Source organism: Thermobia domestica, chromosome 12 (genome assembly GCF_964235325.1).
Source record: "Thermobia domestica chromosome 12, izTheDome1.hap1.1, whole genome shotgun sequence".
Taxonomy (NCBI): domain Eukaryota; kingdom Metazoa; phylum Arthropoda; class Insecta; order Zygentoma; family Lepismatidae; genus Thermobia; species Thermobia domestica.
Genome location: NC_137465.1, coordinates 109,397,345 through 109,417,921, shown reverse-complemented (window position 1 = coordinate 109,417,921; position 20,577 = coordinate 109,397,345). Strand labels below are relative to the sequence as shown.

General features: G+C 37.0%; 2 protein-coding genes across 3 annotated transcripts in view; one reads left to right on the top strand and one right to left on the bottom strand.

The window, feature by feature from the left end:
* Positions 1 to 8,910, top strand: part of LOC145666589 (ubiquitin carboxyl-terminal hydrolase 3-like) — a 121,894-nt gene extending 112,984 nt beyond the window's left edge. For both annotated transcript variants that reach the window (XM_081733987.1, XM_081733988.1), the window contains exons 10-11: positions 3,388 to 3,428; positions 8,319 to 8,910. In XM_081733987.1, coding sequence (XP_081590113.1) covers positions 3,388 to 3,428; positions 8,319 to 8,443 — 166 coding nt within the window. In that variant the 3' untranslated portion in view covers positions 8,444 to 8,910. The remainder of the gene's footprint in view (positions 1 to 3,387; positions 3,429 to 8,318) is intronic.
* A 2,201-nt stretch (positions 8,911 to 11,111) lies between these two features.
* LOC145666591 (dual oxidase maturation factor 1-like) overlaps positions 11,112 to 20,577 on the bottom strand; it is a gene marked incomplete at its 5' end in the record, with an annotated part of 63,627 nt that continues 54,161 nt past the window's right edge. Inside the window, 1 exon segment of the mRNA XM_081733989.1 lies at positions 11,112 to 11,263. Coding sequence (XP_081590115.1) covers positions 11,206 to 11,263 — 58 coding nt within the window.

Below are 20,577 nucleotides of genomic sequence, written 5' to 3'. Positions count from 1 at the left end.
AATTGGTTCCCAGACTGCTTACTGACAAACACAAAAGAACGAATCTGGCTTATGTTTTGATCTTTTTGACTCGATACAGTGAAGGAGAGGAACTGTTGGACCACTTTGTCACAGAGGTCACAGAGACAAAACATGGATTTTCCAATCGAAGCGGCTATCAGTGGAATAGCAACACACGACATCTCCGGTCAAAGTGAAAGCCAAACAGACAGTGTCTACAGGCAGGATTATGGCTGCTGTATTCTGGGATCGCTGTGGTGTCCTGTTAGTCGAGATTATGCAACAAGGGTCAACTCAGCTGCGTACTGCACGACCTTCAAAAATCTTTGACGTATACAGAATAAGGCTTGTAGCCTACTGTGATCTGGTGTTCTGTTGTTGCATGGCAATGTACATCCTCATTCTGCTTCTCCAACTCGAGTCAATGAGATTTTTTGGATGGGAGCTACTGGATCACCCACCATACAGCCTGGACCTTACGTCGAGCGATTATCATCTATTCCCCTACCTTAAGCAGTTTCTCGCTGGTCAGCGATTTCACGCCGATGAAGTGAAAACAACGGTTGAAGATTGGCTTCGGTCACAGGCGATTGATTTCTACGACGTGAGCACACAACACTTCTTGAACGCTATGATAAATTTTTAAACAAGCATGGTAACTATGTAGAAAAATAGCTTAATACGTATAGAAGAAATAACTAAAAGTTTATGGCACTATCTTTACTAGTTTTGTATCTATTGACAATCGGGCTTTGCTTAAAAAGCCCTTGTAATTTGATTTGAGTTTATAAGTATTGAAACATGTGAAAGTAGTGCATGTCTGTCATATACATATAGAAAAGAGTGTAACGTATTATTTTAAGAAAAGTTTGTGATTTGTTCCATTTTTAAAAATCTGTTTAGTTTTTTTATTATTTATTTATTTTACTTTACCTGATATTTGATGTATTTTTTAAAATCTGTTTAGTTTGATAGTTATTGCTTTTCACTTGGTGTAAGAGGTTTGTTTAAAATATGTAAGGTTAAGTGCCTGTATCAAATTTACTCCATAAAAATATATCAATGTTCTGTCTACTCTTTTATATATAAATATAGTATAAAAGCACTTTTAGTAGTTTGAGAAATCTGAAGATAAATTTAAAAAGAATTGGAAAATGACAAAATATATTTTTATTAATTCGTCGTTTGAACCTTATGAATTGGAATTAATAAAAGAATCTTGAAATAACAACAGAGTATTTTTATCAGTTTTTGTTAGAGAAAGAGGGAACATTTCCTGATCTAATATAGAAATAGTAGTTCATTCGTCTTTAATATACATGCAGAACACAGAACAAAGTAAGTAAATTCTATGGACACCACACTCAACTTTTTTGGTCTCATTTCTTAAATTCAGTCAAATCATGCTGCAGGTACAACTGAAACGTGAACAAAATTATAATACGCATTTTCGATATATATATAAAATATCCCTTGCGGATTTTGAATTTACGAAATATAAAGAAAATTGCGTCAGTCGTTTTTAAGGAAATCGTCCGGGAAAAATCACTTCGAAGAATGAACTATCCCGTGTGGATTTTCAATGAGAAACCGTTTATGTCACAGTGTGGTGTTATTATAGCACGGCCAACAAGAGATGGTCTGTGACGTTTCTTACCACATGCGGTGGAACATTGCAGCCCCTACTTTGATACCAGTGTTACCAACCACGATCACTCTGTCTTATACCATTAATTAAATTGCCACTACAATTGCACCGAAAAAAAAAAACCTTGACACGCGAGTAGTGGCAATGTCACTGCGAGCTGTCAGAGACGTTCTCTTACTGGACGCATTATAATAAAGTAAATATTTATGAAATGTAAACATAATAGCGTGAGTCGTCCAAGAAAATGTTCCAGAAAGAATAACCCTAAAAAGTAAATAGCAAAACTCATTTGATACCCACCTAATATCTAATCGGGCCTTCTCTGGCCTTGCGGAGCGAAGCGATACGGCGTCGAACTGAGTCTGAAAGTTCCTGGCACACTTCTGGAGGCAATTGACACGACACAGTCTGTAGAGCAACAGCCAATTGGTGCCTCGTGGGTTGAGGATCCATTTTACGGTGCCTGACTTCGACACCTTAGATACGCTCGATGGGGTTAATATCAGGGCTTTGGGGTGGCTAGTTCACTCCTTGGACGTACCTGCATGTTCTTCGAACCATTCACGAACGACGACATTAGGGCTGTGTGGCGGCGCATTGTCCTGTTGAAAGACGCAATGTCGTCAGGGTATTGAAAAGCCACAGAAACGGGTGACGATAGTATCAGAGCAGCTGACGATATCGAGACCAGTCAACGTGTCTTCCACAACAAGGAACCATTTCATGTCAGGAAACTTGCCCCACACCGTCCTGGACCACGTTCTCTTGGCATGCGGGATCCATCACTTCGAACGGTCTGCGCCACACAGCGCTTCCCATAACCTTGTTACAATTGATACCGTGACTCTTTGGACCATGTGACCTTACGTCATTGTTGCAATGTCCATTCATGATGATTGGTGGCAAATGCACTCCAGTCTCTCCAGTGACACAGGGTTGCAATGGTACTCGCATAGGACGACGGCCTCCATACTCGAGGGTTCGCTTGTTCCAAGGATTGTTTACTGGAGACTTATAGCGCGGCCAGTGCTGAAATGAGCCATAATTTGTAGCACTGCTGCACTCCTATCTTTGTTGATCATTCGTCCCAGATGTCATCAGTGTCTGTCATTGAGGGCAACTGAACGCCAGGATGGTGTCTGTTGTGGCCGGTGACTCCTTCAACCACCCATTCTCAGTTCATCCTGGACACGGTTACAGATAGGAATTCGAATTCCTGCACCACCTCAGAAATCGAATGTCCCATGCGTCGGGCACCCGCTACTATGTCCCGTTCGAATGCCTTCCAACTCTCATGAATCACTCGTAGAGCCACTTCCCACGGCGTCTCACACACACAACTGCAGCCGTCACGGACACACGTGGTGCCCGGCCCCGAATTGGTGACCTGCTATTCCATGAGTTTTGCATAGTGAGTGTACTTCTGCATTATCCCTTAGAAAAAACAACTTTTACCATATTACAGGGTTGTTAAGAAACATGCACAACATTGTTAAACCCATTTTCAAGAAAATAGAATTTGTTAATTTTTAGCATTAAATTAATTATCTTTATTTTTGGGAGTAGGAAGAAAATTCAAGAAATACTCCTAGAGAATCTTATAAAAACCTTAAAGTTAAAATTTGGTGTCAATATGTTGGACAGTAGTACCTGCAACAAATGTATATACACTGACAAGTCAAAACACTGAAAGTGTAAAATAAGTGTACAATAACAATATATTTTTTCTTCCTTTGTAGTGCTGGGTCTGGTCATTACACTGCATTTGCTGTTAATGATGGTAAGAGAAATTTCATAAATAATTGAAGAGTAGAAACAAAAAAATCAGTAGTTCGTATGGTTTGTAGTGTTCCTAGGAAGTATGATTATTCATTTCGATTGTTTTACATGCCATCATATTGGATATTAAGATGAAGTGTGTTCAAAAATAAATAGGAGCATTCCGTTACTTGGTATTTCGCGTAGCTCTATAATACTTCTCTGGAAGGAAAACTATAGCGAAATGGGAGTATAGAAATATTTATAGGAACTACAAAACGTGATGATGTGTATGTAATTGTATCTCAGTCTAACAGATTCTCCACCGTGATGCGTTCTTTACCTTTCTCATGAAACAAGGGAGTTGCATGAAATACTGAAAAATGTAAGTTCGTCTGTAAGTTTATGTACTAACGCAAATACTCAACTGCGCATTGAAACAGTTTCTGATATGATTAATAGCGGAAAAACTTCAAGGCTTCGTTAATTTTCCTACATTCAAAAGCGGAGCATAGAGTAGTGTATTACTTCCTACATTCAAAAGGGTCATTTTTACATATGACTGTACCAAGGTGTCAACCAGGCGTAGAAATATTTGATTGGTGCGGTTGAAATCTCGAATTGACAATGCCACTTTCAAAGACCAAGAAAATGAAAATTATAGCACTAAAAGCCATCCACTTTTGAAGTCGCAGCCAACAGTTGGGATTCAGTGACTAAAGAAGTCTAAGAGTTTGTGATGCTGAGAAGTCTCTAACCATACGTTGCATTGTCTGCTTATCAGGAAAGTTATTCCCTACCAAGATGCCGGAAGAGGTGGTAGTCGATGGGATAAACGTCATAGAAATAGATGGGTGAGTAAAGGTTTTATACTCCAACCGTCCTTTGATCGATATGAGGGCATTCATTTTCATGCAATATAAGGACACCATGTTTGTTGGCCATCACTGGATGTTTGCGGAAAAGTGTGTGGTTAATTTCATGCAGTTAAGCATTGTAACGATCCACATGGTTGGTTTCGCCTCGACAAAGACATAGATCATATCCACCATAGACGATGGATCATATCTATTATAGGCTACCGTACTAATAGCAACACCTGCAAGTGGAAGGGTTGTTTTGGAAACCATCCTGAATTTTGGTCACGATCTAACCACTGTCCTGAACGTTGATGATTAAGGTAGCAGATCCATTTTCATTTAAAAAAAAAAAAAAAAATTAACCGATCCAGGTTCCATGACTTTTACCCGAGTGTACAATGCATTTTAACCAGCATTTATTCTTTCCTAACATCTCATTTTTGGTGAGAAACGCAGAAGCTAAAACATCCTGAAATCATTAATTTTTTCTTTTTCTTTTTTTCTTTTTCCTTTTCGCACGAAACAATGTACTTTTTATTCAAAAGACACCAGATGATCTTCTCTAGATGTTTTGTCACCTGCGAACTGTTGATAAGACACAAAATAGCGTAGAAACGTAAGTGTTTTGTGAAACCCAAAACGTAACTGGACAGAAAGTCAAGCGCACGATAATATATTCAGAAGTGCCAATTTATTATTATTTTTTGAATTGTTTCCTATATCGTTAACCTAAAATATTTATCAATTTCTTACATTTCCTATTGAAGTTAGTTGGAAATATAGGAAACTGTGAACCGTGATAAATCTTGTTGGAAATTTTTTTCCCAAGGAGGTAAAAGCGCGTAGTATTATTCGAACTGAACAGATCAGCCTAAGGGCAATTACCATACATTCGTATATAAATTTCTATACATCCAGTAGTAACATCTTAAAACAACTAACATCAACATCGGAATTTTCAGTTTTACAGATATCGCCCAAACCCAACGCTGAGAAACTATCCCTCAAAAGAGTGCATCAGTGCACTCCAATGTAGAAGCTTTATTGGGTCGTTCCTCTGTTCCATATAGCGCGGTGGTATTAAACGTTTTATATATTATACAAATAATACAGTTAAAACATGATAAAGCGGCAGTTAATATTTTTCAATTGCGAGAGAAGTTGAATAATTTTCTGCGTTGCTCATTGGCTGCGGCTACATGGAGTGAAATCGCTGTCGGGCTGTTAAGATTGTTGTGGTAGTCCAGCTACCCATCTTTAAGCCGCTTGAAGGACTATTAGAATCGTCATGGCAACGAGTGGATTTCATCGCAGTCTTGGAGGATCACCAATCCCCATATGCCAGTGACTCCCTAAGTTATACTCTCGAGTCCCTTCCATTTGTGTAGTAAATATCAGTGTGTTTTAAGTGTGAGAATACCTGCGAAAGAACATTATAATAGTGATAGAATTTTTAACTGTTTTAATCATCCATAATCTTACTATCGTATTTAATGCGTGCAGGGTTGTTATATTTTCGTATATAGTTTCCTGATATGCAAGGTGTATTCAAAAAGTATCGAACCTTTTGTTGGGAAAAATACATTTATTGATTTGGAAATCCGAAACGCTAATCCCCTTCAAAGTAGTCTCCTTGGTAATGCACATACTTCTCCCAGCGCTCCTGCCATTGTTAGAAAAACTTCTGGCACGCAGTTTTTGAAATGGTGAGCAACCATGCCGTTCCATTCCGCATGATGTCTTCTCTTGGCTCAAATCGGGTTCCTTTTAGTGGCATTTTCAGCTTGGGAAATGATCAAGTCACACTGAGCCATGAAGGGTGATAATGGAGTCTGACGATACACAGGAATGTTCTGTTTGGTGATGAAAGCCTGTGTCAAATTTCCTCATGCCCAATTCTCGTTCAAACATGAATGTACCAATCCGATTGAATGGTTTCCGCTTGGGTGTCGCCAAGCTTTTGGCAAAATTTGATATCGCTGCTCAAGTTTCTCTGTCATTTTACAAAAACTGAAATCCACGACCGCTCATTACACGTCTTTATTCATTGGTCAACATGCACTTTCTACATCGTTGTATGTACGAAATTTACTGGACTTGGAGAGAAAAGAATCTTAGGCTCTCCATATTTAAGATTTAGATCGACAGTTTTTTTTTTTCCCTCTGTATTACGAGTATTAAAAATGTCCAATTCTCCTACCACTCCGGGTATTTTTGTAATTTTTTGCTTTCTCTTTAACGTACTAGGTGCCTGAACAGAAAATACTTTGACCGAGGTGTGTAATAATTACTACTCTTGCAGGCCAGTTCGCCGTTTTAACGTTACCAGGAGTAAGTGACTTCGATGACTATCCAGCATTCTTTTTCCAAGGATGGGAAGTAGAAACTGTTGTAAATGACATTCCGATGCATGACGGTTGTTCCGCACACTTAGAAAACTGCACATCTCCATGTGGCCGATTCTTACAGAATGGGTGAATTCATGATTTCAACCTTTGCAGCTTATCGGTTACGCGTCACAAACAACAGTGGAAAGGTTCCTCAACAACTGCATACTGGTTGTCACTACTCCATAAACCAATGTTTTGTTAGTTCACATTTCCTGACATGTCTTAAAGGAATCACTTATCCATACTGTTTTAAAAGAAACATGCGCTCTTCTATAGAATATCAATACACGAACAGTAAGCCAGGCTACACTGAAATACGAAACACACACACAGTTTGCGGAATCTCATTGCTGCCACACTTCACAAATTTACAAAGGTGCTACGTCGACGAGTTATGTAAGAATATCCGCCGTGAAATCTAGGTGACCACCCACATAAACAAATTTGGTCAGAAGGTAGGCGTGTTCTGTGCATTATCACGGCTGTGCATCATCAGGTCTTTTTTGACACTAATGTCGCTGGTAAAGTGTACCTGGTATTGTTCCATGATTTTGTGAACCAGTTGGATGACAAGGAACTAACACTTGGCTGGTACCAGCAAGATGGGGGCGACATGCCACACATCTAAAGCAAGTATGCCTGCGGTGCAATCATTTTTCCCTGACAGTGATTTCCAAAGGATTATGATCCCCAAGGTCACATGACTTTTTTCTGTAGGGTCACCTTAAAGATAATGTGTACAAGAACAAACCACGCATCATCGACGAGTTACGTGCTGGCAGCAACATTCACGAACATGCAATGCCATGTTGAACTGTGTATCCAGATGGGGAGTCACCTTCAGCACCACCTGTAATGTACCTTCTTTTCTTAACCATAAAGGTATGTCATATACAAACTTAGTTTCATACCCACTTCTATTAAGATTTTTATAACACTTCCCGGGGCCTCTTACGAATGGGACACCCTATATATAATTTTCACGTTTCCCGATATTTAACATCTGGTACGACAAAATCAATGATGCATACGATTTCGTTTTCTTCTTATATTAACTCTATTTTATTATTAGCAGTAGAAGTGTTCTGAAATTCTCAAAATCATATTTCAGTAACATTTTACTGTCTGTCCTCCGAGATTTGTTCATAGAACAGGAAGTGTATCAGGATATTAAAAACATACTTTGAGAAACCATAGAATCTCAGGTTAAATGGGGGAAGGGTTGTCTTGTTTGCATCTAATTGATTACAATAAAAGAAGCTCATTTAGTACAGATATGTGATTAACTGTTTGATTTTAGACTCCAATTCTTGCATTAAACTGACACAAGTACTTGGAAGATGCGTTTTCATTTGTTTACTTGGATGCGACCCTTGTATTTTTCTTGTCTCTTCTGGATTAGGTTGTGAAATTGTTGTTGCTATGTGGCTATTACTATTTTGTGAAGTTATTTAATAACAAACTACGGTATTTTGATAATTCCTGGGCAATCAAGTGAATACCTGGTAATGTTTATGCTTAACTTTATGAATAACATTGTCAATGTCTTACAGTGGTATTGATTACCTTTATTTAATATTGTCTTCTTATTTTCAAAATTAAATGTAATTTTAAAACACGGTGTTCCGTTATTTTAAATATATAATTTATTTTCCGTTTCAGGACGATGGTTCCATTTTAATGATAGCACTGTGAGACCTACGGAAGCAGATGTAGTGGCCAAATGCAAAGCATACATTCTGTTTTACATTCGAAGAGAGTTCCGACTTCCAAGAGTAAGCTCATGACAGCGTCCATTATCATTGACTTGTGACTGACTGCGTAGTTAGGGCCTTTATGTCTATCAGCGGATAAATTATCTCTTTGTGCAGTGCTTGAGTTGAACGTTTTTCAGCTACAGAGAGTTGCTTAACAGGAGTCGAGTTATCTATGCATTCCTTTTAAACGAGTATCCCTTCTGGTATTCGCAAGTAGTTGCGATCGTTTTCAAAATTGAGAAACAACCTTCGATTTGATTGGTAATTTTCAAAAATTGTACTGATTTAAACAACCCATTATTTTAGTTCGCTGTTAAGTATAAATTAGCGAGTGAACTATAGTCGACACTTGTGTAAGTTCCAAAATGAGCTCAGTCATATTGAACAAAATTCATGTAAAATGAAATACTACATGAATGTTTTGAAACCAGTGATAAAACAGAGGAAACTATAGTGTATGTACTCTGTCTACATATATAAATATTATTTAAAGTGAACTGTGTTTTCATTCAAGAAAGTTTCCCCTGTCTTTACACGTTGACCAAAGATCTTAATGTATTACTTAGCGCTTAATAAAAACGAATAAGGAAAAATTATTCTAAGAAACACTATCCATAATATTCCATTATTTCAACCTTTTCCAAGTTGCATGATCTATTTTGGTATTATTTCTGCGGAGAAGCTAAAAGTCAAAATCAGTTGTTGGATGTTCTCATCTTAAAAGTGGTGGTATACAGGCATATTTGGACATTATCACACTTGATGTCCAATCAGACTTTACCTGAAGTAAATTCGCAGTATATACAGTGTACTACACGGCTACCGAGTTAACGTTTGACGTGAGTCACCGAAGCGTTGGCAACATCACTGGAAGTTGGTTGGTCCACGTAAGAGTAATGTTTAAGGTCAAACGTTAGTTCGGCTGCCGAGCAGAAATGATTTCTTTCCTCATAATTTAGCGTAAAACATAAACAGGGGACACAGTCACGTCAAGATATATTTTATACTATAGTCGTACTTAACATGGACATCCATCCTTATTTTTTATTTTGTTTTATTTTTCTTAATGTAAAATTCTATAGGTTACTCATTAAGATTATCAGAATGTTTCACTTACGATTGTAATTACTAATCTATTCCGAAACTAATGTATGGGGTCAGTAAAAACAAAATTGATATCTCTATTATTTATTTAAGTTATTGTTCAGTTGAGAGTTTCATTAAAAAAAAAAAAAAAAATGGAGCTATAAAATTTGGAGTAACAACACCTGACAGCAATAGCTGTCTTCTTTTTTGTTTTGTTTGTTTCTAAGAGAATTTTCAAGTTAATCACTTAGTGAAATACTTCCTTTAAAAAATGTCGTCAGAAAGTTATCACGTGGCTTGAAGTTCGGACTTGATGAAATCCGTGAAGAGGCATTAACAAAGTTTTGTGAATAATTCTTTAAAAAAAATTAAAAAAAAAAAAAAAAAAAAAAAAAATGGACACTTGAAAATATAAATATTACTAACTCTGAAAAAAAGAAGTTCTTGGTGTAATATTGAAAATCACTGTAAACATGTGTTATATTAGTGGAAGCAGCTTTAAATTATTTTACTCTGTTTTCTTACATTGCTGCCAGTATTTAAATTATTAATCAAACACCAGAACTGTATACTACCAAATTAGAGGTGTGATTGGATAATTTTTAACTCGAAAGCTAGTATCTGGACAAAGGAATCGCATGATGGATTATATTGAATATTATCCTTGAACGAATACTATTCTTCATCCAACACTCTTGATCGAGTGTTTTGTGATTTCCATTATCCAGTTTGGCCATAAGCACTCTTACATTCTATTTATTTAGGTGGTCATTGTGGAAAAACGTAAAAGGAACTTTAAAAGAACCTATAATTATATAATTTAATATTTTGAATCATTCGTTGTCAGAAAGTAAGTCTAGTAAAAAAGAAAAAAATCTTTAAATTACAAGAAATCACTTAAATATGTCCTCCTTTAAATCAGAGTCATGATTTTTTTCTTGAAAGTTACATATGGAAATCCAATCTATAACCTTCAAGCAACTTTTAAAATGACGCAGGCTGAAATTAGACACAATGGAGAAACCTGTTTTTGGTAGTTGAATTTTATTTTTGTTTTCATATATATAATATACATTCAGTAATTTGAAGAGTGTTTTATAATACATTTACTTCAAAACCTTTTTAACATTCTACAATTAACAATAGAAATGGTCTTAACTCAAATAATTAAGCTTAAAAATAGCTGTACAAGATTTAAAGAAAGATGCTTAGTCACAAATGATCTACATGGACAGGCTTCGAAAAAGGAAGGTTTAGTATTTTGACTCGTTCAATAAAGCTAAGATGGATTTTTCTTCTTTCTTTTATATATCGACGGTACTATGCAGCTACCTCGTATCTCAAAAAACACAACTTTACAGAAGAAGAAAAAAAAACGTTTTGAAAAGTTGGAAATTAGTTAAAAGTCAGTGACTTTTTACAAACTTTTTGTTCTTCTGTAAAGTAGTGTTTTGTTTTTGAGATATGAGGTAGCTGCACAATACCGTCGATATATTTCTTTTTTCTTGATTAGCGCAATATTTTACGGGTTAAAGTACAGCTTATTCCTCAAGCCATAACATGAATTATACCATATTCAGGAGTTTGTGAAGGAAGAAAGGAAACAAGCAAACAAACAAAAAAGTAGACATTGTAATACTGTACTACATTATTTACACAGCTTAATTCTGGATTAAATATAAACCACCGAAAATCCTTGCACAGCTTCAGCGAATTAATTGTTCTGTTCCTGTCCCGGCATCTTCCTCTAAGATAGGTGAAATCCTAAAATGAGAGAATTTTGAATTAGAATCTGATGTGATAATTATAAACTGAATACAACTTTGTAGCGTCGGTACTGAAAAGGAACTTTAAAATTTTAATCAATTGATTGATTAAAAATGAAGTGGTGACTTCGATTGACGTGAAAAATTCCTTGAGCACATAAGTTCTTTTTTTTTCTTTTCTTTATGTGCTTGGGATCAGAGAGTATAAGAGTGAGTCAAAGAAAACATTAGCACAGATTCTGAAAGGTAGTAGTTAAGTTGGTGGGATTTTAGTGTCTTTCATCTCGAACTCACATCATCGTGGGAGCCGAACTACATGAAATCTTGCATTTTTACGTCCCAGAGTTATGCCATGTAAGCTGAAGGAGACGGTGATGATGAGAAATGAATGAAATGGTGGAATAAAGTGGGAGAAAACCGGAGAATCTCGAGAAAACCCACGCACACAGTGTTTGTCCGAACCACATGAAATTCCACCGAGAATTGAAACCGGGTCTCCCGCGCGGAATGTGGGAGTGCAGTGGCACTCCACTAACTTCAAGAAGAAAGCCAGATCCTTCTTGTCGGAAAAAATATAAAATCGTTTCTAAATTTAGTTTCATTATTAAGTTTTGTATACTAAGGTTGTTAACCACGCTTTTGTTCAGAATATCTGGAAACTTACTGAGCTATTTAATATACTAATACGCAAAACTATTAATTTGTAAAGCACCATATTCATCTTTATCAATTACTGAGCCAGCATTATCACGTTGCCAATATAGTCATTTAGACAAAAATGTAGGAATCTAAAGGATGAGTTAATATTTGTCCCAAACTGAGGAATGGCAGTGAAAGGAAAACTGGAGAAAGAAGAGTAACAGAACTGAGGATTCATGCAAAGCACTTCATTACATACATTTTACATTGAATACAGTACTGCATCAACACCTTGCTGACCAGCCAGTCGCAGGTTGCCTAAACAATTTCTTCTCACGTGGTGCAGCCATCCTTTTAGAAATGCGTGTCCACATACATTTTCATGCTGTCACATCGCTGCAGGCCTACTCGATGTCATGTATTACAGTTTCGCAAAGCGCACGGAATATCACAATTGGTCTTCACTGAGGCACATTTAGAGGATTGTCTTTCCACTACACAAAGTCAATCTTCTAATCTAACAGTACGCGTGAACAGACTTGGTAACGACTTATGGCTAAGTCAAGCCAGAAGAGCAGTTTGTGTATCAACATGCGACTACACAAATCGTAGAAAGGAGTCTTTTAGAATATTGTTTAAGTAGATACCCCCGTTCAAACTCCTCTTCATGACTACAGATTCACTGCTTGCCATATTAAGAATTTCGTTTTTTGTAAATACAGTTTGCAGTCTCCAGAGATTTTCACTCCAGGAATGTCATTCCAGAACTGTCTGCAGAGACTGACGGACCACAAGGGACACGTTTCATCGCCCATGATAAATTTTTCATTACTTGATTTCGCATTTTTTTTTTTTTTTTTTTCAGTTTCTTGCGGTCCGTCTTACTCTTGAGGCCTGATCTTTTTTTGTATAATGGAGCTTTGTTTTTGTCACAATATGAAGTTTTCACTTAATTCTGATTATTAAGTGATTGATTGACGTTCATTTATGTGGCTGCATATCGAGTTGAGAGGCCTGGATGTTGGTTCATTTTCCGCTGCAACTTGTTCAGATTTCTGTTCAATCAAATCCCGAGTTTTGGAACACACGACTGTTTTCCTTGCATAACTGCTGCTTTCTGTCCAAGCAGTTCGATAGCTGACTTCTGAATTCCAGTTGAGCTCCTCCGTGGCTAAGCGGTTAGCGTACGCGCCTTTGGCGTGGGAGACCCGGGTTCGATTCCCGGCGGGAGCTCATGTGGTTCGGATTCCACGTTAATCAGTAGGTCCACGTCTCATATAGCCTCGCTGCTGAAAGGGACGCTAAACTAAAATCAACTCAACTCTGAATTCCAGTTGTGGTTGTCTGTGCACGCATCCCTACAGCACTTCCGCTTTCAGTACAGGAATACTTACTCATTCTTTATTATTTATTCCAGAGAGTTCGACAGCAAGCAAAAGCATTGAATGTGAGTTTGGTGTTTCCTACTCAAGAGTATTAATTGTCGAAGAACAGGAATTTTGTGTTTCCTATTTTAGTTATATTCTATTATCTTCACTTTGAGTACTTACTTTCGTAGTCTTCTAAAAAGATTATTAATGGAATTGTACAAAGATCAATATTTATACGAAGGCTGCTGGAAAAATAGGGCACCGGGATTCGAATCCGTGCTTCGGTTCCGAGAATGCTACGTAACACAGTTTTGTATCTAGAACGTGACTGGCACTGAACGATTCAGTTAGTAATACAAATCGTCTCACAGGTGAGCCCAAAGTAGATGCATCAGTAGTTCCACTCCTATAGATATTTAGGCCTAGGAAGGTCTGGGTTCGTTTCTTCACGATATCTTCTTTAACCAAATTACAAATTTGCTAAAAGCATAGGATCTCGAAGTCCGGTGGCCAATGTTCGGATGTTTACTAGCCCAGCAAGAGGATTGAAGAATAATGGTACCATTACTCCAACAGGACATCGAACTGGACGCGCATAGCGTCCACTAATAAGATCTTGCACTAACATGCACATGTGAATAATATTTTGTGTAATTATATATATATATACAGAGAGGGAGAGAATATTCGTGTGAAGAAATACTAGCAGAACGAAAATATATTTTTTGTGACACAAGAAGAAGACAGACTTTGGTAAATGAACTTCGGGGCCATTTTTGTGCTAAGTGGTAGTGCACATTTAACGAGTTAATATTACAAACTGGGAGTGCGCAATGGCCAAAAATAACGAAGAAAAACAGTCTTGAAGTTTTCTACTCGTCGCATATATCGTACGACGTACAACTTTGTCAAGTTACGACATGGCGTAGTGAGAAGATTCTGCGACTCAAGTGCATAGGGTCCCGGGTTCGATTCCCGTTCGAGTCAGACTTTTTTTTGTTTTTTTTTTTTTTTGCTTCTAACAATAAAGTAGCCATCTATAACTATAGTAAAATATTAATTCACAATATGTTTATAATGAATTAAAACAATAGAAATTTTCAATCACGTGTCTTTCAATATTCCATGTTAACTAGGAATAAAATTTAATCTATTCCGTAAATAATATTGTTACCGCGGTCGTTGTGTAAAAAATGTTCTTGACGCTTCGTGTCTACATCTGTTGTGTTGATTTTGAGTTTAACGTCCCTTTCAGCAGCGAGGCTATATGAGACGGGACCTACTGATTAACGTGGAATTCGATCCCGCCGATTACAAGGGGGATGAGGGGAAAATCTCCTTTGGTTATAGCAACATCCAGTATTAGCAAAGGGGATTTCCCCCTCCTTTGTAATTCGCACACTGTCAACAGACGTAGACACGAAGCGTCAAGAACATTTATTACACAACGACTGTCGTAACCATAATATAACTCGCGATATCAGTATATTTACGGAGTAGAATAAATTTTCTTGCTAGTTAACATGGAACATTGATAGAGCTTAGAAGTGATTTGAAAATTTCTATTGTTTAATTAATCATAAACATATGGTGAATGAATATTTTACTTATAGTTACAAATGGCTACTTCATTGGGTGATGTGAAAAACGAAACAAAGTTTGACTCGAACAGGAATCTAACCCGGGACACTTTCTATACGAGTCGCATATTTTTCTCACTCTACCACGTCGTCAGCTGATAAACTTGCGTGTCGTATGATATATGCGGCAAGTAGAAAACTTTTTGAATACAGTAGAAGACGGTTTTTCTCCGTTATTTTTGCCCATTGCGCTCTCCCAGTTTTTAATATTAACCCTTTAAATGTGCATTACCACCTCGCAAAAAATGGCCCCGAAGTTCACTTACCAAAGTCTGCCTTCTCCTTGTGAGTGTAGAACATTCATAAATTTTCTATCGCATGAAAATTGTACAAATATTAATATTAATTTCACGTTATTATTATTGTTTATGAACATCCAGATAATTATGAATCTAAATGTGGTAGCTTTTTTCGTTATAGACATGCCCCTATATTGAACATGCGAGCACGACTCGGACATAACGCGTTAGGATGATTCATAGAAAATGACATCACATACTATAGTCATACTTAGCTCTGTATTATAGATGAATATGTAGAATCTTTTCTTATGATGTACTGCTTATCACGAAGATCACAGTCGATTCCATCACAGAGCTCATTCGTGGCTAAGTAGCTAGCGTACGCGCCTTTGGCGTGGAAGACCTGGGTTCGATTCCAGTCGGGAACTTACGTAGTTCAGATTCCATGTTAACCCTTAGAATTAATGTGTCTATAAAATGAAGACATGGACTCTAGAATTTATTACACAGGTTGTAACGACAGGACGAACGTTTCGTTGGTTTCTGGCAACGTGTAGATTTTTTTGCACTTCTATTTCAGTATTCTGCGCAGTGTTGTCAGCAATACGAATTTATCCACAAAAATAAATAAATAAATAATAATAAAATAAAATAAAATAATAATAATAATAATAATAATAATTGTAGTGATATTTTTCACAACAAAGGTTGAGTGCATTTGTGCTTAGAATCGTATTATGTGTATTTTTTTCGTGAAATCCTGTGGCTTGCTTTCATTTACAAAAGAGAAGAAACCCATTACAGTTCTTCTATAACCGTATCTGTCGAAGGAAGGTTTTATATATATTAAAAAGAAAAACAAGTGTAAAGTAATTTATTTTTCTCCCTTCTCACTGACGAAAAGAAAACAAAGAAGTAACGAAGGAAAGAGACCTTCTTTATGCGCCTTCACGGGCAGGAACAAATTATCACCCTTGAATCCAAGCACCCCCTGTCTCCTCCCCCTCCCCTTGTGAATTTGTGGTTCACTAGGCCAAAAAGGTTATTGTTGATTAGGTAAAAATAAACCTGTGACTCATTTCTTACAGGCTTTTACGCAGATCAAAGCAAAACACATGAGGATTTTCAGTTAGCACTCGTTTTACGATACAGCGATGTTTATATTCTATTTTCAGTGTTACCAAGCTGTGAAATAAATAATCGCAGTGTTGCCAGCCATTTGTTTTATGTATGTTTTTCGTAACGATAGGTGATTTTTCGCTACTTTTGACAACACTGCTTTCCTCAGAGACCTCATATGAGTCTCGATGTTACGGAATATGAAAGCATGATCCCTGACGAATCCAACAAGGTATCAATTATTACCCTGCTACAATATCTCGAGTTATGCGTAAGCATTCATTGCAACATAATTTATGTGGCGAAAATAACCCTATAATATCTCGGTTTCACGTATTATTTTTTTTAGTACGTGCTCGCTAGAATTTTGCAATACTTGCAGGATAGATTAGCAATAGTCCAGCAAACATTTTCCATTATTTTTCTACAGCATGAAAGCAGTGTTGAAAGCCATTTCTTTACATTATTTTTTTTCCTAAAAATACACCAATTTCCTTACGTTTGGCAACATTGCTTCTTTAAGGGACCTCATATGAGTCTTAATTTTTACGGAATATGAAAGAATGGTCCCAAACGAATCAACTGACATAATTATTGTCCTACTACAATTATGAACCAAGATACAGTATACTTGCTTAGGTAAAAATATGGAATTTTCGCTTAAAATACCCATTAATTCTAAGGGTTAATCAGTAGATCCGCGTCTCATATAATCTATCTGCTAAACGAGAAGTTAAAATCAACTCAATTCCATCACTCGCGCACAATAGCAATTATTACTTTCGTTGATGTGTATTCGCTATTTCTTGCTTTCTTCTTGCTCGGTTCGTATTCTAGCATTCACTGCTCTCTCTCTCCCTACACGAGAATTACCAAATTCATTCATATTTTAGTGTGTGTGTATGTGTGTTTGAGATCATCTGAGCTTGAGTGAGAGAGAACACACTTTGTTTACACCAGAAAAACGTAAAATAGCACTACTATACAAATACTATATTTGTTTGTTTGCGATTATGTGCTAATTAGTAGATTTCGCTAGTTATTGGATAACATCATACTTCTTTTATTTTCCACCAAAGCACTGTTTTTGCATAAGAAATCCATAATTTTCCCGAGAAAATTGACAACATTGGGGACCACTCTGACGAATTTCTCGAGAAAGAAACAAAGAGGAGTTGAGAGTTTTGTATAAATTCTCTTTACAGAAGACTTTACTATGATATCGTTAACACACATCTGGTAAAAATAAAGCGGAGGTTTTCTGAGATTAGTAAAATTTACTTGATTGGCCTACTTGAGCAAAAAAAAAAAAAAAAAAGTTTGCTCACTTTTCGTCCTCATTCCCTGAGGATAATTATATCCATTTGAAAAACTTTATACTTTTTTGGACAATTTTGTTATTTTCCTCAACTGTGAAGTGAAGTTTATTTTATATACTGCATACACTATTGTGTATGTGTTCCAAACGTTCTCTCTTTTACGAAAATTTGTTCGTACACTCCCACCTCTGAAGTAAAGGTATAGAGGGAAATTCTTGTACCAATTCAGTTTACATGCATTATTTTTATTAATAAGTATAATAATTTACTTTTAGTGTAAATCGAGAAAGTATACAGAAATAATGATAAAATTTGCAAGTCACATTTGAGAGAGCTGTCTTGATTCGACTAAATGTAAATATCAGGGTTTTCAAAAGTTCCTGTTTTGCCTATGTTCCACATATTCCTGTACTCGATTTGTGACTCACCAAATCGATATTGATAACAAATATCTAATTTTGACAATGAACATACACAAATATTCCCGGGGCTGAGGCGGTTTAGTGGTAGAGCGCCCACCTCTATTATTCAGGGTTCCTGGTTCGATCCTAGACCATGTGTGTTTGTGGCGGGTAACATTATATCCGTGTTTTCTTTGGGTTCTTTCATTTCCTCCCACAACCTCATTCGACTAATTCTTTCACGATTATTCACTTTCATTAATCATCCACTTCCTTTAGCCTAAACGGCATAATCGTGGGATAAAGCTAAAAATTTCATTTAATTTCAAACACTTTTGTACAACATTTAGCGAATAGATTCCTTTTCGAAATCTTGTGGAACACTATATCGCTTACACTTTTGGTATTTTTTGCTACCAGTTTCATTGGATAATGCTTTGGTTGAGTCGATTTTTTCAATCGTGAGAAATTTGAGAATGATGAGCGAAAAAATTTCACATGGTCTCACTGGAAGCTCAATTAATTACCACACGCCGTTGATTTATGAAATTTCTTGCCGGTGACAACATTAAAAAATGAGTCGATGGCTACCAAACACCAGCATGTTCTGATGAGCTCTCCAGGAACACCGTGGAAGCGTACTCACAGAAAATTGTGCCATTGCAGACGAGTTAGGCATAGATCGTATCACTGACATTTGGCATTTCCGCTATCGTATAAAATTTAGTCTTATGGGTGCCATATAAATTAATACCACCAATAAAGATTTCAGTTACCAAGTGTACGGAATAACCGGGAAGATTTGCTGTCAGATTGTCACTTCTGATACGAGGATTGTAAACGTTCCGGACAGTGAATCATGGTCAACTTCCAGAATGGTTTCAAAACCATCCCTTCATGCAGGTCTCAAAAATACGCAGGTGTTGTTGCTAGTGTGGTGGCCTATATTATGAGCGATGATGAATCCAGCAATGATGAATATGGATGGTGTCTTCATGATGCATGAAAATACATGTTGTTCAAACGATACTATAGTCTCTCCACGAGTAGCAGCATGGAACCTTTTCTCATCCACCCTATCCCCCTGACGTCCCTCCACTGATTGCCAACACTCCCTGGCAGGAAAGAACTTCTCTGATGACTAGGAAACGCGCTATCGAGGATTTCTCGCATCGCAGAATTTCAGTAGCGTAGTTAAGATATGAGTAAGGGGGAGGGGCAGTGAGGCGTTCACAAAACTTTTTGAGGGGCCAGTTCGTTTCACACTACCGAGAATCAAACCCGAAATCTCGTGGACCTAATATGCACGTGGTAGATCTAGACCAGCGATGACCCTTTCTCTCTGTATATATATATCCTGGGTTCGAAACACTTATATATGGCTTAGTATTTACCCGACCTGTACAGTTGCTCAATATTTCAGTTAGTAGTAACATGATAGCTACTAAGAAGGGAGATCTGATCTCCCACTGCAGGTTTCAGACTTGTTTCGTGGTGGAGTTTAATTGTTGGCAGAGATGGCAAAAGTATGTGGCTGCAACCACAGACTAGTTTGAATAACTAAATTATGGTTTTCTTGCCATTTGAAGATGACACACGTAAGCTAGCCATTTAAATCGCACCAATACTTGAAAGAAGCAGTCTTAAGTTTTGCTTACGTGTACATTTCAGATTCTCGTCGATTTTCTAGTACTTTTTGAGAACGTATCCCTGAAGGGATCGTTTTTTCGGAAGCTGAGAGTAACATGTTCTTCATCTTCTTACCTTCGAACCTTCTATAATGCTCATTTGTCAAATCTGAGTTAGTATTTACGTAAACAATATGCACAAAAATGGATGCCACAGACGTCTTCTTCTTTACTTCGAAACTCGAAGACTTAGCAATATGTGTGTAACAAAACTTGTCCGCTCACTCTAAAAGTAACCTACACAATCGTTTAGAATAATAAAAAGAAAAAAAAGGAAAACATTGCAAGTCAAGAGTATGACTCATTCTTCGTTGGATTGGGAACAGCACAGGAAGCGATAGAATGACTCCAAAACGAATTGTTAGTATTTCAAACTTATATCTCCTCATAATACACAGTTAAGAAAGGCAAAACAAAATTCAATTGAGTTGTTTTATGAAATAGATACAAGACAAGACATTTCTTTCAGTCGATTGTTTTAGCAGCCACATTTGTGGAACCAAAATCTGCAGCCATACTACTGATGGTGAATTCTACACCATGAAACATGAAACAAACAGTGTTGAGGAGTATACACAGAGCTTTGACACGTTTCTTGAGTTACAATGAACGTGACAGAAGGTAGGAAGAAAAATGAGTCCGCTAGGGCTAGCAGCGACGAGTCTCATTGCATGATTGCCAATTTTAATCGATCGAAATAAACTGCAAAAGGAAACAAGAAATCTGTAAAACTGACCAGTCATTTTCTACAGATTAACCATTGAAATACTTATCCAAAATTGCAATGTTTTACGTATATTAGTTCCTGAAATAACCATGACCAAACTTTACATGCTTTAGATAGGAGAAACTCAGCGCGCTCCAAGGGTTAGAGACCGCCTTAATATAAAAGCC